The 17164-nt window shown below is 46.9% G+C and overlaps 1 protein-coding gene across 1 annotated transcript in view; it reads left to right on the forward strand.

The window, feature by feature from the left end:
• Positions 1 to 2143: 2143 nt before the first annotated feature.
• The window catches only part of KLHL8 (kelch like family member 8), a 32099-nt gene continuing 17078 nt past the window's right edge, over positions 2144 to 17164 (forward strand). Inside the window, exons 1-4 of the mRNA XM_040417971.1 lie at positions 2144 to 2286; positions 11805 to 12072; positions 15343 to 15891; positions 16777 to 16963. Coding sequence (XP_040273905.1) covers positions 11869 to 12072; positions 15343 to 15891; positions 16777 to 16963 — 940 coding nt within the window. The 5' untranslated portion in view covers positions 2144 to 2286; positions 11805 to 11868. The remainder of the gene's footprint in view (positions 2287 to 11804; positions 12073 to 15342; positions 15892 to 16776; positions 16964 to 17164) is intronic.

The following is a 17164-nucleotide window of genomic DNA, read 5'->3' on the forward strand; positions in this document are numbered from 1 at the left end:
AGGGATAATATCCACAGTGATGTCACAGCACAGGGATAATAACCACAGTGATGTCACAGCACAGGGATAGTAACCACAATGATGTCACAGTACAGGGATAATAACCACAGTGATGTCACAGTACAGGGATAATATCCACAGTGATGTCACAGCACAGGGAAAATAACCACAGTGATGTCACAGCACAGGGATAGTAACCACAATGATGTCACAGTACAGAGATAATAACCACAATGATGTCACAGTACAGAGATAATAACCACTGTGATGTCACAGCACAGGGATAGTAACCACAATGATGTCACAGTACAGGAATAATAACCACAGTGATGTCACAGCACGGGGATAGTAACCACAATGATGTCACAGTACAGGCATAATAACCACAGTGATGTCACAGTACAGGGATAATAAACACAGTGATGTCACAGCACGGGGATAGTAACCACAGTGATGTCACAGTACAGGAATAATAACCACAGTGATGTCACAGCACGGGGATAGTAACCACAATGATGTCACAGTACAGGCATAATAACCACAGTGATGTCACAGTACAGGAATAATAACCAGAGTGATGTCACAGCACAGGGATAATAACCACAGTGATGTCACAGTACAGGAATAATAACCACAGTGATGTCACATTATTGGAATAATATCCACAGTGATGTCACAGTACAGAGATAATAACCACAGTGATGTCACAGTACAGAGATAATAACCACAGTGATGTCATAGTACAGGAATAATATCCACAGTGATGTCACAGCACAGGGATAATAACCACAGTGATGTCACAGTACAGAGATAATAACCACAGTGATGTCACAGTACAGGAATAATAACCACAGTGATGTCACAGTATTGGAATAATATCCACAGTGATGTCACAGTACAGAGATTATAACCACAGTGATGTCACAGTACAGGGATAATATCCACAGTGATGTCACAGTACAGGGGTAATAACCACAGTGATGTCATAGTACAGGAATAATATCCACAGTGATGTCACAGCACAGGGATAATAACCACAGTGATGTCACAGTACAGAGATAATAACCACAGTGATGTCACAGTACAGGAATAATATCCACAGTGATGTCACAGTACAGAGATTATAACCACAGTGATGTCACAGTACAGGGATAATATCCACAGTGATGTCACAGTACAGGAATAATATCCACAATGATGTCACACTACAGGGATAATAACCACAGTGATGTCACAGTACAGGGATAATATCCACAGTGATGTCACAGTACAGGAATAATATCCACAATGATGTCACAGTACATTGTACATTTCTTTGTAAATATCAGGTGCAATGACAGGGAACAGCGATTGCGCCTCCCCAGCATTTAACCCCTCAGATGCCGCGTTCATCGCTGATCGAGGCATCTGAGATCAATAGTAAAGCATTTAACTGTTTGCAAATTAAAAAAAAATTAAATCATACTTACCTCTTCCACTTGATTGCAAAGAGGCCGCCAGTGCAAAATGGGTGTGGTGACATCATACGTCACGACGCATGAGATTTTGCGCGGGATCTTCATGCAAGATGTGGCGGAAGCGCCTCTTCGTGCTCACTTGGATTAGGTAAATCTGAATTTAAAAAAATTTTTTAACACCATTTCAGGGAAAAACATTTCGTTACCATGAAGCACGAGGAAATTCGGCCTCGCGACAAATACAATTTTTCGTGAAATTCGGTTCGAAATTCGCTTAACACTAGCAGAGATAATAAACGGCGAAGAGCCCGACCTTCTGTTTCTGACATCCTGAGGAAATATAGTGTACTTAGTTATTTACCAGCCGATAATTCAGTTCCCTGTAATGTTTTATATACCAGTATACTGTATTCCTCAAAGTCCAAACCGCTTTAACATTCACATCTCTCTTTTAGAAACGTTTTATTTTTTATGAAAATGACATCTAAAAGCACTAGTGTTCAGTCTGAATAAGAACAGTCACATGAGTCAATAATACTGAAAACTCCGACACTCGTTCTGTCGTACTACACGTACTCGCTTTACGACCTGCCTTTTAGCCTCTGCACACAACAAAGATGGACGCTATGCGTCGTTGTGGGAGGGGTAGGGAGGCGCGCATGCGTAGTAAGGCCGTAGAAGGGAAAGCTAGCTGCCCTGGAGAGGAGACTACTCGCCTGTGCTCCGGGTGAGATGGACGGACTCTGAGTGCCGCTGTGTCCTGTACGTGTGCTCCGGGCGGGTTACTGTTGACATGGCAGTGTGCTAGGTCCTAGTTCACACTATGGAGGTAAGTGTGACATCTCTGTTTACACGGCAGCTGACAACAAGAGCTAACCATCTACTTGGATGGTCTTGATGTCACTCACATGTATGGTAAATGAGGGGCCTGTGCACAACGTGTACTTATCTCCAGATAGTTAAAGGGGAACATCAGTGAGTCTCCAATAAACCGCTCAAACTTTGCCTTGTCTGTGCTGATGGCAGCACACCATGTAGTACCCTATGTAGCTGGGCACAGAACCATGTATCTGAATGGCATATTGGTGCCTCCCTGGCATCCAGCACCCTCCAAGCTATGCTAGATTGTACCCAAACAGTGTCTTGTTCACCATCTTTCTCCCTTGGCAGGTGGCATAGAAGATGTGACAGCACTAGTGTTGAGCGAACTTGTGTGTTAAGTTTGGCGTCTAAAGTTCGGGTTATCGAAGTATCCCGTTGTGGATTCTGCTACCACGGACCATAACGGAATTTAGGATCCATAACGCTATTCTTCGATAAACCGAACTTTAGACATTGAACTTAAAAACACAAGTTCGCTCAACACTAGACACCAGTACTTCACATGCGGACGGGGAGATCTGAAGTTGTCACCCATCGGCCGCTTTTAATGAGCGGATAGAACGTATTTGGGAAGATAAATGGCAAACGCTGTCACTGTGTGCCGGAGTCAACAAAGTGTGCGTTTATGCTGGAAATTGTGTTGTGTGACTATTATGGTAGAGTTTCAATGGGTGGAGATTTACCAAACTGGTGTAAAGTACAACTGGCTTAGTTACCCATAGCAACCAATCAGATTCCTCATTTCATTTTTCGCAGCTGCTTTGGAAAATGAAATGAGGAATCTTATTGGTTGCTATGGGCAACTAAGCCAGTTGTACTTTACACCAGTTTGGTAAATCTCCCCCAATATGCTTAGGGGGTCTTCATAGAAAACTAAAAACTCGCTCCAGTCCCCTTGGACAGATGTGAATAGTTTGGGCAGGTCTCTCGTGACTTTGTCGTTGAAGACCTTTTCATGGGTTAATTAACTATTGGCTTGAATTGAAATTTTCGAGACTTTCTGGAGCACGCAGGAATGTGTAGGATGGGGGTTGTGGTGGTTTTCCTCTGGTGGTCTTAGACGCCGTACTCTATGATTGCTCTCTGTATGTAGTAACGCGGGTGACGTAACTGATCACGTGTACTGGGTGAGCAAGCTGCCAAGGGGGTCCCAACATCAGGACACCCCTCTAATAACCCGGATACTATGACAGAGAGCATCTGTTGCTCTGGCGGGTGCTGACATGGGTCCTGTCGATTTTAGCGGGTGTTGTGTCATTTTTCACGACTACAGCCATGGATAACAGCTGATTGAGGGGGAAGCTTCCAGATACACTGGGGTGGGAGATGCTTAGGATGGGTTCACATGCATCAGTCGTGTCCAGCCAGTTTTATGGTGGAGCTGGATACAGCAGATGACGTGTGCAGCGTCCATATGCTGAAGGTGCCGGGCAGAATAGGACATCTACAGTCAGGTCCATAAATATTGGAACATTAACACAATTCTAACATTTTTGGCTCTATACTCCACCACAATGGATTTGAAATGAAACAAACAAGATGTACTCTAACTGCAGACTGTCAGCTTTAATTTGAGGGTATTTACATCCAAATCAGGTGAACGGTTTAGGAATTACAACAGTTTGCATATGTGCCTCCCACTTGTTGAGGGACCAAAAGTAATGGGACAATTGGCTTCTCGGCTGTTCCATGGCCAGGTGTGTGTTATTCCCTCATTATCCCAATTACAATGAGCAGATAAAAGGTCCAGAGTTCATTTCAAGTGTGATATTTGCATTTGGAATCTGTTGCTGTAAACTCTCAAGATGAGATCCAAAGAGCTGTCACTATCAGTGAAGCAAGCCATCATTAGGCTGAAAAAACACCACAAACCCATCAGAGAGATAGCAAAAACATTAGGCGTTGCCAAAACAACTGTTTGGAACATTCTTAAAAAGAAGGAACACACCGGTGAGCTCAGCAACACCAAAAGACCTGGTAGACCACAGAAAACAACTGTGGTGGATGACCGAAGAATTCTTTCCCTGGTGAAGAAAACACCCTTTACAACAGTTGGCCAGATCAAGAACATTCTCCAGGAGGTAGGTGTATGTGTGTCAAAGTCAACAATCAAGAGAAGACTTCACCAGAGTGAATACAGAGGGTTCACCACAAGATGTAAACCATTGGTAAGCCTCAAAAACAGGAAGGCCAGATTAGAGTTTGCCAAACGACATCTAAAAAAGCCTTCACAGTTCTGGAACAACATCCTATGGACAGATGAGACCAAGATCAACTTGTACCAGAGTGATGGAAAGAGAAGAGTATGGAGAAGGAAAGGAACTTCTCATGATCCTAAGCATACCACCTCATCAGTGAAGCATGGTGGTGGTAGTGTCACGGCGTGGGCATGTAGGGCTGCCAATGGAACTGGTTCTCTTGTATTTATTGATGATGTGACTGCTGACAAAAGCAGCAGGATGAATTCTGAAGTGTTTAGGGCAATATTATCTGCTCATATTCAGCTAAATGCTTCAGAACTCATTGGACAGCGCTTCACAGTGCAGATGGACAATGACCCAAAGCATACTGCAAAAGCAACCAAAGAGTTTTTTAAGGGAAAAAAGTGGAATGTTCTGCAATGGCCAAGTCAATCACCTGACCTGAATCCGATTGAGCATGCATTTCACTTGCTGAAGACAAAACTGAAGGGAAAATGCCCAAGAACAAGCAGGAACTGAAGACAGTTGCAGTAGAGGCCTGGCAGAGCATCACCAGGGATGAAACCCAGCGTCTGGTGATGTCTATGCGTTCCAGACTTCAGGCTGTAATTGACTGCAAAGGATTTGCAACCAAGTATTAAAAAGTGAAAGTTTGATTTATGATTATTATTATGTCCCATTACTTTTGGTTCCTTAACAAGTGGGAGGCACATATGCAAACTGTTGTAATTCCTACACCGTTCACCTGATTTGGATGTAAATACCCTCAAATTAAAGCTGACAGTCTGCAGTTAAAGCACATCTTGTTTGTTTCATTTCAAATCCATTGTGGTGGTGTATAGAGCCAAAAATGTTAGATTTGTGTCAATGTCCCAATATTTATGGACCTGACTGTCCTAGAAAACCATGGGATTGGAAATGTGGGAATCCATTCATACGAATCAAATTCATTGAGAAACCATCCTCCTGGAGCAGCGAGGGGTGGACCTCTCTGCTAAAAGACTTCACTCTCCCTTGATTGAAAGGCCCGGTCAATCTCGCGCCTACGTTGCTCCGAGTAGCGACGCAAGCACAGAGGCTCTGCTGCAGGTATGGCCAACTTGCGGCTCTACGGCTGTTGCAAAACTACAACTCCCAGCATGCACAAACTGCTTACAGCTATCGGCCTGCAGCAGGGCATGGTGGGAATTGTAGTTTTACAACATCTGGAGCCCTGCTCTACTGCTACCTGAGCAAGGCAGGTGCCAACTTGTACCCTATGTGAGTGGCGCATGCCCAGGTCATAGTGGAGCCTCTGTGCTTGCGTCGCAACTGAGAGCAGTGGCACAGGCATGAGATTGACAGGACTAGGCGAGATGTCTGGCCCTGTAAATCATGGGGGAGGGTCTCTTGTGGAGTGAGACCAGCCCCTTGCTGATATTTTATTTTTTATTAATAAGAATCAATACGCTTATCACTACATGGGATCAATCCTTCCATCAGTGTTCCCTACCGTGCCAGAGGGACATTGCAATGGATGATCAGGGAACCCGCCCTAACTCAAGGACTAGTTTACAGTGGACATCTCGAAAAACAAAATAAGGGTTATTCTGGTTACATTAAGTTATCCCGTATCCACAGGATACGGGATGATTACTATTAGATCGGTGCGGGTCCTTCCGCTGGGAGCCCCACCAATCACGGGGAGAAGTTCGGGAGACACCTAAGTACAGCACTGGGTTCTCTCCGTAATTCCCATAAAAATAAATGGAGTGGCCACACTCAATGCCCAACCAGCCGCTCTGTTCATTTCAGGGGGTATGGGACCCACTTTCTTGTGATCTGTGGGGGATCCAGCATTAGGACCCGACCAGGGCCGGTGCAAGGATTTTTGCCAACACAAGCGAAGCTACATTTTGCCCCCCCCCCCCCCCCCCCCTCACCTGGCCCTGGTCCCGTCTGCAGCAGCCGGCTTCTCCTCTGTGTGGTCCTGGTATCTTCTCTCTGCTTCAGACAATCGCTGGTTTGAGGACCGTATTTTTTGCCCTCTAAGACGCACCAGCCCATAAGACGCACCTAGGTATTAGAGGAGGATAATAAGAAAAAAATATTTTCCATTGCACCTCAGATCAGACCCCCATGTCAGCCATCAGTCTTACCTCTCTTGCTCCTGGACGCCGCCGCTCCTCACACAGTGCTCTCTCTCTTCTTTCTGGTTCTCGGCTGTCAGCTGTGAAGGCTGCGCACAGTGAGGTCAGATGATGCGCAGCCCTTTACAGCAGACAGCCGAGCGGAGGACCAGGAAGCGGTGAGTACAGATCCTTCACCGCTTCACGGTCCTCCGGTACTAATGAAGCGCTTCATTAGTATTCGCCCCATAAGACCCAGGGGCGAAAAATACAGGGTATTTAAAAAATAAAAAAATAATAAAAATAAAAAGTTAGCACCGGCCCTGGACCCAACCAATATAATATTCTCTATCCTGTGGATAGGGGATAACTTTAGTACTTATGACCTATCCTCTGGATAGCTCATCAGTATCTGATACCCTGCCAGTCAGCTGTTTGAGAAGGCACCGACACTTTAAAGGGAACCTGTCACCTCTACATCTCAGGGTAATTTGCATATGTATAACATCGTTTTTTTTACACAATAAAAGCACACAGAGCTATGTGGACTGGGTATTGCGGACGTGCTAGCGGCCATCAAGCAACCCATGTCCTCAGCTCTATACACAAAAGCCCAGTGACAGGTTCCCTTTAAGTAGTTCTGCGGCTTTCTCACAGCTTTTCCTAAGCCAGTGACGCAACGTTCATCGGTGACATGACCTAGGCACAGCTCAGCCCATAGAAGTGAATGAGGCTGGATGCGATACCAAGCACAGGCACTACACTATGTACAACTCTGTCCTTGGTAAGCTCTGAGAAGGCTGCGGCACTCACAGGAGTACCGGTTCTTTCTCAATCAGCTGATCGGCAGGGGTCCTGGGTGTCGGAACCCCACGATCAGATACTGGCGACCTATCCAAAGGATAGGAGGGAGTGGCCACACTGCAAAGGATAGGTCCTCAGATCTTAAAGGGAACCTGCCATCAACCTTATGCTGACTTCACTGAGGACAGCATAAAGTAGTGACAGAAATGCTGATTTCAGCGGTGTGTCACTGATGAGCTAAAAGTAAGTGTTTGCCGAGAACCAGCATCATAATCATTGCTAAGTAACCATGGCAACTAGGACTGCAGTAGCGTCCTGGTTGCCATGGTTACCGATCGGAGCCCCAGCGATTAAACTGGGACTCCGATCGGAACTCTCCGCTGCCACCAATGATGGGGGAACGTGATTTTAACTGGGGGAGGGGGAGATGTGAGGTACTGGCCACCAATGATGGGGGATTCGGAACGTGATTTTAACTAGGTGGGGGGGGGAAGGTGAGGCCGCACTGGCCACCAATGATGGGGGATTCGGAACGTGATTTTAACTAGGTGGGGGGGGAAGGTGAGGCCGCACTGGCCACCAATGATGGGGGATTCGGAACGTGATTTTAACTAGGGGGGGGGGGGGGGAGGTGAGGCCGCACTGGCCACCAATGATGGGGGATTCGGAACGTGATTTTAACTGGGGGGGGGGGAGGTGAGGCCGCACTGGCCACCAATGATGGGGGATTCGGAACGTGATTTTAACTGGAGGGGGGGGGGGAGAGGTGAGCCCGCACTGGCCACCAATGATGGGGGAACGTCATTTTAACTGGGGGGGGAGGTGAGGCCGCACTGGCCACCAATGAATATAATATTGGTGAGGGAGGGAGGGGGGCTGCACTGGCCACCAATGAGTTAAATACAGGGGAGGGGGGTCTGCCGCCTGGCAGCACCTGATCTCTTACAGGGGGCTATGATACACACAATTAACCCTTTAGGTGCGGCACCTGAGTGGTTAATTGTGCGGATCACAGCCCCCTGTAAGAGATCGGGTGCTGCCAGGCAGCAGGGGGCAGTCATGTACACAGTTCTCAGTATATTCTAACTTGAAGCGTCCCCATCACTATGGGAACGCCTCTGTGTTAGAATATACTGTCGGATATGAGTTTCACGATCTAACTCAAATCCGATGGTATATTCTAACATAGAGGCTTTCCCATGGTGATGGGGACGCTTCAAGTTAAAATATACCATCGGATTGGAGAAAACTCAGATCCAATGGTATAATAGGGACTCCTGACTTTACATTGAAAGTCAATGGGGGACGGATCCGTTTCCAATTGCACCATATTGTGTCAACGTCGGGACGGATCCGTTTGGCTCCGCACGGCCAGACGGACACCAAAACGACTTTTTTTTTCATGTCCGTGGATCCTCCAAAAATCAAGGAAGACCCACGGACGAAAAAACGGTCACGGATCACGGAAAAACGGAACCCGTTTTTGCGGACCGCAAAAAAACCTGGTCGTGTGCATGAGGCCTTATACTGCTGTTAGTATGGGCTGCATAAAGGTGATGACAGGTTCCCTTTAAGTCTTGGAAAACCCTTTTTAATCTAACCAGAATACTCCTTTCACTTATCCCTGCATAGGAGTAAGGCCCCTTTCACACGGGCGTTGCGGGAAAATGTGCGATTTTTCGTTACGGGAACACCCGCCATTTTTCCGCGCGAGTGCAAAACATTGTAATGCGTTTTGCACTCGCGTGAGAAAAATCGCACGTGTTTGGTACCCGAACCCGAACTTCTTCACAGAAGTTCGGGCTTGGGATCGGTGTTCTGTAGATTGTATTATTTTCCCTTATAACATGGTTATAAGGGAAAATAATAGCATTCTGAATACAGAATGCATAGTAAAATAGCGCTGGAGGGGTTAAAAAAAAATAAAAAAAAAAAATATATATATATATATATATCTCTATCTCGCCTTAGTCCACTTGATAGCGCAGCCCAGCGTCTCCTTTGCTGAACAGGACCTGTGGTGATGTCACTCCGGTCATCACATGATCCATCACATTTGTAAAGATCATGTGATGACCGGAGTGACGTCACCACAGGTCCTGTTCAGCAAAGGAGACAGGAGATGCCGGCTCCGCGATCCAGTGGACTAAGGTGATTTAAATTTTATTTTTTAACCCCTCCAGCGATGTTTTATAACCATGTTATAAGGGAAAATAATAATGATCGGGTCCCCATCCCAGTTGTCTCCTAGCAACCGTGCGTGAAAATCGCACCGCATCCGCACTTGCTTGCGGATGCTTGCGATTTTCACACAACCCCATTCACTTCTATGGGGCCTGCGTTGCGTGAAAAACGTAGAATATAGAGCATGCTGCGATTTTCACGCAACGCACAAGTGATGTGTGACAATCACCGCTCATGTGAACAGCCCCATAGAAATGAATGGGTCAGGATTCAGTGCGGGTGCAATATGTTCAACTCACACATCGCATCCGCGCGGTATACTCGCCCGTGTGAAAGGGGCCTAAAGATTGACAAAAGTGCAACCTGTGCAGCTGCTTAGGAGCCCAGTAGATAGGGGGTGTCCAATGCATCTTTAAAGGGGTCCTGTCTAGTTGCTTATGCTGTTCTGAGGGCAGCATAGTGGTTTCTGGGGTCTGTCACTTATGTGGCCTATGCTGCATTGAAGACTCCGATGATACTCGTGCGTTGCTGGCTCTCCCTGCCCTCCATCCGCTGATTGTTAGGTTTCTCTGTACAGTAGGACACAGCCATATAGTTAACAAAAATGGCAGTAGCAAGAAAATGTTTGTGTGCTGCGTTTCATATTATCCATAGACCTTCAGCTATCATCTGAAGCTGGCGCAAAAAACACACAAAAAAAAGCGCCAAAAACCACACACGAGAAGACCTAGTTGTAAACTCGCTTTAAGGGCCTGTTCACACAAGCGGATTTTAACGCTTCAAAATCTGCCAAGTATACCCTGTCAGAAACTGCTCTTTCTGCCGCGGTTATTCACTTTGGATGTCACAGGCGTGCTCAAGCGTAGCTCCATGAATCGGGAGCGGACACTTTAAGCGGAGGCCGGCCGCACACTGTGCAAAGTTGGGACGTGTTTATTCTTGGCGCAATGGTGGCTTTAAACCACTGGTCCACAAACTGCAGCACTGCCTCCTATTGAAAACAGTGGGAGGCAGACACCAAGCGACCACCGCTGGAATTTTGGCGCAGATAGGGTCGTGTGCATGAAGACTAGTAGAGAGAAACCTGTCAATCAGGGAGGCTTATTGGACTTCTTGCTGGCCTCATGATGCAGAATGTAACGTGTAACTTCTTAGAAAACCACCCCACGTGTCCATGAGTGACAAAATCTGGATGTATGTCACTACATTCCACTGCCCTTTAGAGAAGACAGTATAGGAGACCGGAGGGGTCCCCTTTAAGAGCAGCATTTACTAACTATTAAATCATGGATGGACCTTTTAGATAATGAATTTCTTGGCTATCAACTACTGGTGAGTTAATAAAGTTCTTTAAGATAACCCATTAGAGCATAAGGAGTTCTTATGTAGGGGCTGTCATCTGTCTGTGACCTGACGGGCCTGAACCGATAAGAGAGCTATCGTGCATGGATAGAGTTCCCCTTTAAGATATCATCGCCCACCATGATCAAACTGTTTTTCTAAGTGAAAGGTCACAGAAGACAATGCAGTAGCCTCACATAATTTCCAGCCTGTTCTATCAGCAGATTTACGGGTCATGGAGCGTCACGTGTAATCGGCAGTGCTTTTATTCAGTGTGAATTATACACTTAGTAGGTGGAAGTAGGAGGCACAAAGTTCAGATCCACGCGTCGGCATCCAGCTCCTTGCTGAGAGTTTCCATGGCTACTGGATAATCGTGGTGGTATTTCTATAGCAAGAAGCAGGCAAACAAGTTTTTCCTGTCTTCGCCAGCAATTAGCCCATGATGACTACTGCTGTAAGGCTGGTATGTCGAGTAGTTAAATGCAAGCATGTTAATTAGCGTGCAGAAGAAACCTAGACCAACGGGCGTCATGTGTCCAAATTATCTCGAAAAAAATATATAATTGACCTTTCCCATAACAACCAATCAGAATCCTCATTTTATGTTCTAAGTTGCCCTGGAGGAATGAAACCTAGTTGTTGTGGACAACATGGCCTATACATCTTTGCCACTCTTCATGCTAGTTATTTTGTACATGCTACTAGGAATCTATACAACGTCTTGGCCAGTGAAGACCTTCTGGGAGGACCTCGGTTTCCATTGCAGTACTGTTGTTATTATGGGATGTAATAAAGGTTTATTAAATTTTTTATTTTATTGGCAGATCCCGATGGGACCATGTTCATTGATATGAAGTATTTGTGGTTGCCGAGACTTTTTAACTTCTGATGGCATCCGAATCTATGCTCCCCGGCCAACCCAAGCAACCACAGACGAAGGGGAGAAGGAAGTTCCATCAGGACAAGTCCTTCACAAGCGACAGTGAGGGTGATGGATCGTATGTCTTTGAAGCTGATGAAGCTTGGAAGGAGTTTCACAGCTCACTTCTCCATTTCTATGAAGTGGGGGAGCTGTGTGACATCACACTTAAGGTATCTTCTTTTCTACAGTTAGAATCTGTGTCACATACTCTGACAGCGAATGTTGGGTAAAGAGAGACGGATGAAGCATACTGGTCTTTAACATGCCTAAACCTCTGCCCCCCAGAAGATAAACCAATGTCAGTGGTGTCTTAAAGAGGACCTTTCATCAGCATCAAGTATGTAAACTGAATATACATAAATGGAGAGCGGCGCCCAGGGATCCCCCTGCACTTACTATTATCCCCGGGCGCCGCTCCGTTCTCCGGTTACAGGTTCCGGTAAAGTCATAGTTAGGCTCCACCCATTTGAGCCTGCCGGCGTCTTTCTCCTATGTTGTAGCGCTGGCCAATCGCAGCGCTCAGCTCTTGGCCATGCTATGAGCTGAGCGCTGCGATTGGCCAGCGCTACAACATAGGAGAAAGAGACGCCGGCAGGCTCAAATGGGTGGAGCCTAACTATGACTTTACCGGAGCCTGTAACCGGAGAACGGAGCAGCGCCCGGGGATAATAGTAAGTGCAGGGGGATCCCTGGGCGCCGGGCGCTCCTTCTTCTGTCTGTGCGGCGGGCGCCGGGCGCTCCTTCTTCTGTCTGTGCGGCGGATTGCTAATGCTTATAGCATTAGCAATGCGCCGCACCGACCTATGAGAAGGAGCGCCCGGCGGCCACGGCGCACGTGAGTATAATGCTGCTCACTAACATACCATCCCAGCCAGGACTTTAGTAGCGTCCTTGCTGCCATGGTAACCGATCGGAGCCCCAGCATTACACTGCTGGGACTCCGATCGGAACTGCCCACTGCCACCAATGATGGGGGGGGGGGGGAGGGGGACCCTGTGGCCAGATCAGAGGCTGGGGGGGGGGGCAGATCTGGGGGGGGGGGGCAGATCCGAGGCTGGGGGGGGGGGGCAGATCTGGGGGGGGGGGGGGGCAGATCCGAGGCTGGGGGGGGGGGGGGGGCAGATCAGAGGCTGGCTGCGGGGGGGGGCAGATCAGAGGCTGGCTGCCATGGTCAGCTCCCTGCTGTTGTGTGCACAAAGCACAGGGCAGCAGGGAGAGTGTAAAGTCCTATTCACCCTAATAGAGCTCTATTAGGGTGAATATGACAAGGGTTCTAGCCCTTAAGGAGGCTAATAGTTATTAAATAAAAAGTAAAAAACTAAAAATACATTTTAAACCCCCCCCCAATATAGAAAACAATATATCGCGATATATATCGCACATGCTTAAAATTATATCGCAATATAGATTTTAAGCCATATCGCCCACCCCTAGGGCCCAGTCATTTCTAGCTACGTCACTGATGGTGACGATGGATCGCTATAGCTGTCGGGAAGGAACGCTTCCTTCTTGACAATCGGCCGATCCATCGGCCTGTCTAAACCCGCCATTATTCCCCTCTCTCCATTAAAATAAATGTGTTTATCTGTGACAGTTACCTGAATTGTATGACCAGCCTTAAAGTGGTTGTCCAGTTTTTTTATTTGCCCCCCCCCAGCCAGCAGTATACTCGCCTGCTCTCTCACTCCGGATCCCTGGTTTTCTTTACTGAACTTCTGTCCCCTATCTTTCATCTTCTGCACAGAATGGGTCACATATGCCACTGCAACCAACCAATGGCTTCAGTGGTGATTTGTCCATAAGTGGCATCTCGCTGCTGGGTCGCATGCTGCTTGGGGACATGTCACTGCTAAGGCCAGTCATTGGCTCCTGTGGCACATGCAACCCCATCTGTGCGGGAGTTGACATGTGGGGGACTGGAAGTGGAGAGAGCTAGGAAGCAGGTGAGTATGGACTTCACAGGTACTGCTGGCTGGGGAGCAAATTAGAGGGGGGAAAAACCACGGACAACCCTTTTAAGCTGGTTGTACACATTAGATAGTCGTCCGATAACACTGAAATTAGCAGATGTTTGTCCTAATGTGTGGGTCCTCCCTCTTTAGAAATCTTTTCTTCTTCAGTTAATAACCAGTGACTATCGAAGAAAATCCTCCAACCGCATGACTGCACTCTATGCGACAGGGAATTAGGCCTCATTCAATTGAAGAAGTAAAGTAGTCCTTAGAACGGGGTGTTTCTGTAGTATCTGAGATCACTTTATAGTGTAGGACCTTGTACGGGAGAGACCTCCGTTCCAGATAGAAATCCTACTGAGCTTAGTTATGTGTGAGCATTCCTGTTCACTGAGCTGGTAAACTTTTAATAAAACAACTAGTGCTGAGTTTAATTTCAAGCTGAAAATTGCTAGAATTGCCAAAAATACAGAGGACCTCTTTACTTAACCCTATAATGTACTATGAGAATGCCAGTGCATTTTCATTTTTTTTAAGGGCCTCTAAGTTGATTTGGAGCAGTGCTGCGGTATCCAGACATGGTCACTACACAGTGTATTCAGCTGTGTTGTTCGGTGACTGTTTCCAGTTGACCGTTGAGGTCCTAAGAGTTGGACCCCTGTTGCTCCAATACTGATGATGCATCTTAAGGTTAGGTAGTAATGTCCTGGAAAACCCTTTTAATATTTGTCAGGACTTTGACCATTTGAGGCAAATCAAGTGAAGACATTGCTTCAGGTTCAATGGCCACTAGAGAAGATACAACAGGGACATCTACAAAATGCCTGGAAAGCGTTCTACTGGTGGGCGCTGTACTTCTATCCTGAACCATAGTTCTAAGGCCTCTTGCACACGGACGTTGTGTGCCCGTGGCCTTATTGCGGCCTACATATATCGGGTCTGCAATACACTGGCACCGGCCCATGTGCACTCCGCATCACGGATGCGGACCCATTCACTTGAATGGGTCTGCAGTCACGGAAATGCGGAACGGAAGCACTACGGAGTGCTTCTGTGGTGTTTCTGTTCGTGCCTCCGTACCGCAAATTTTGGTCCCCAATGCACGGAACGGACGCACAACGTTCATGTGCAAGAGGCCTAAGTTGCAGAATTCCACAACATCTAGAAGTCTTAGGTAATCTGTTTGGCTCCCATTCTGCTCAAGTCAGCATTACCAAGAGTGCCCTGGGTGGACAACAGCTGCAGAAGACAGGACCTCCCCTCACCCTGTGCCACCCAGCCGGTAGATGGAAGGTGGTGTATAGCAGAACAAAATATGGTTTCTAGAGGTTATTGGTGGGACTGGCCCCTCTTGTGTTCAACACTATATGCACATGTCCTGTCTGTAACATGTAAAGTCTATAAAAATGGGTCAGGATGACAGTTGTTCTACATTTGCACATATATATGGCAGTATGATTTTCATGATTTATTTTGTGTTTTATATAGGTTGGTTCTAAGCTGATTCCATGCCACAAACTTGTGTTGGCCTGTGTGATACCATATTTCCGTGCCATGTTCCTGTCTGATATGGCAGAGGCGAAGCAAACACTCATTGAGATACGTGACTTTGATGGGGATGCCATTGAAGACTTGGTAAAGTTTGCATATTCATCACGAGTCACCCTCACTGTTGATAACGTTCAGCCCCTTCTGTACGCCGCCTGTATTCTTCAAGTGGAACTGGTTGCCAAGGCTTGTTGTGAATATATGAAGTTACATTTTCACCCTTCAAACTGCCTGGCTGTCAGGGCTTTTGCCGAAAGCCACAATCGTGTGGACTTGATGGACATGGCTGACCGCTATGCTTGTGACCATTTCCCTGAGGTGGTGGAGTGTGAGGATTTTGTTAGTATGTCCCCTCAGCACCTTTACAAACTGCTGTCTTCTGGAGATCTGAACATTGAGAGTGAGAAGCAGGTCTACAATGCAGCTATAAAGTGGCTCCGTGCTAATCCGCAGCACCATGAAGTATGGCTCAATGAGATCCTGTCTCAGGTATTGTTTTTAACTAAGGGGTTATACAGCCTGCTGGAGTTATCTGGATCCATCATTGCCAGATGTGCCCCTATAATGGAGTCTGGCGCAGTTCCTGCTACCTGGCAAATATGCCGGGATTTGGCCAGAAATAAACCCTGCATGCAATGGTTTTTAGGGTACTTTTTATACTAGCGGCACGAACCTCCGGCAGGTGAAGGGCCTGTCGGATCCGTTCTGCTGCTAGTGCACATGTGCCCCTGGACTACCGCTCCGGCCCCATTGACTATAATGGGGCGGAGTTCCAGCGGCAGCATGGCAACGCATGCCGCGAGGCCGCCGGAATAAAAGTACGACATGTCGTACTTTTATTCCGGCGGCCTCTCGGCAAGCGCTGACGCCAGAGTGGTGGTCCGGGGGCACGTGTGCACTAGCGGGGCAGAACGGATCCGACAGGCTTTTCACCCGCCGGAACAGCCAGCCGGAGGTCCGTGCCGCTAGTGAGGAAACTAGCCTTATCTTGTCGATTCCTGCCATTCTATGTCATAACGGTCTGCCGGAAGTTTATGCCTCAAATGTGAAAGAAACCCTAGAAATGCATGACTCCTTTCTTCTAGAAACAGCCACAACAGTCCACGGTTGTGTCTGGTTTTGTAGGGCAGTCCCCATGATATGGATGGGGGGCTGAGCTAGAATACTACACAGACTCTGAGGAAAAGTGTGGTGCCATGCTTTTTTAATCCTGGAGAATCCCTTCGATCATGTTGCATCTTTGGCTCCTGTACATAGTTGCTGTGTATTCATTTAACATATAATGCAACAAACGTGTTATTAGAAATTTAGGGTAAAAAGGGAATTCTATATCTTCCATCTTAAGATTATTTTGTATGAAACTTTGTCCCTTAGGTTCGCCTGCCTCTCTTGCCCGTTGAGTTCCTTATGTCAGTTGTGGCCAAGGAATATGTCATCAGACAGGACTTGAAATGCAGAGATCTGCTGGATGAAGCAAAGAATTATCACCTGCATTTAAGCAGCCGGGCTGTTCCTGATTTTGAGTACTCTATTCGCACGACCCCCAGGAAACAGACTGCTGGTAATTGGAGTCTTTATAATTGAGTATTCTCCCCGGTAAAGTGACCATACACATTAGAAAGTAGTTTAATGGTTGAACAGACAATCATCTGGTGAATGATTGTTCTGCTGATGAACCGTACACATTTTAGCCCATGTTGGCTATTACAGTCCCTCACACTGGCCATACATGAATTTCTGGACCTACAGAAATTCTAGACGA

The sequence above is a fragment of the Bufo bufo genome, chromosome 2, assembly GCF_905171765.1.
Source record: "Bufo bufo chromosome 2, aBufBuf1.1, whole genome shotgun sequence".
Taxonomy (NCBI): Eukaryota; Metazoa; Chordata; class Amphibia; order Anura; family Bufonidae; genus Bufo; species Bufo bufo.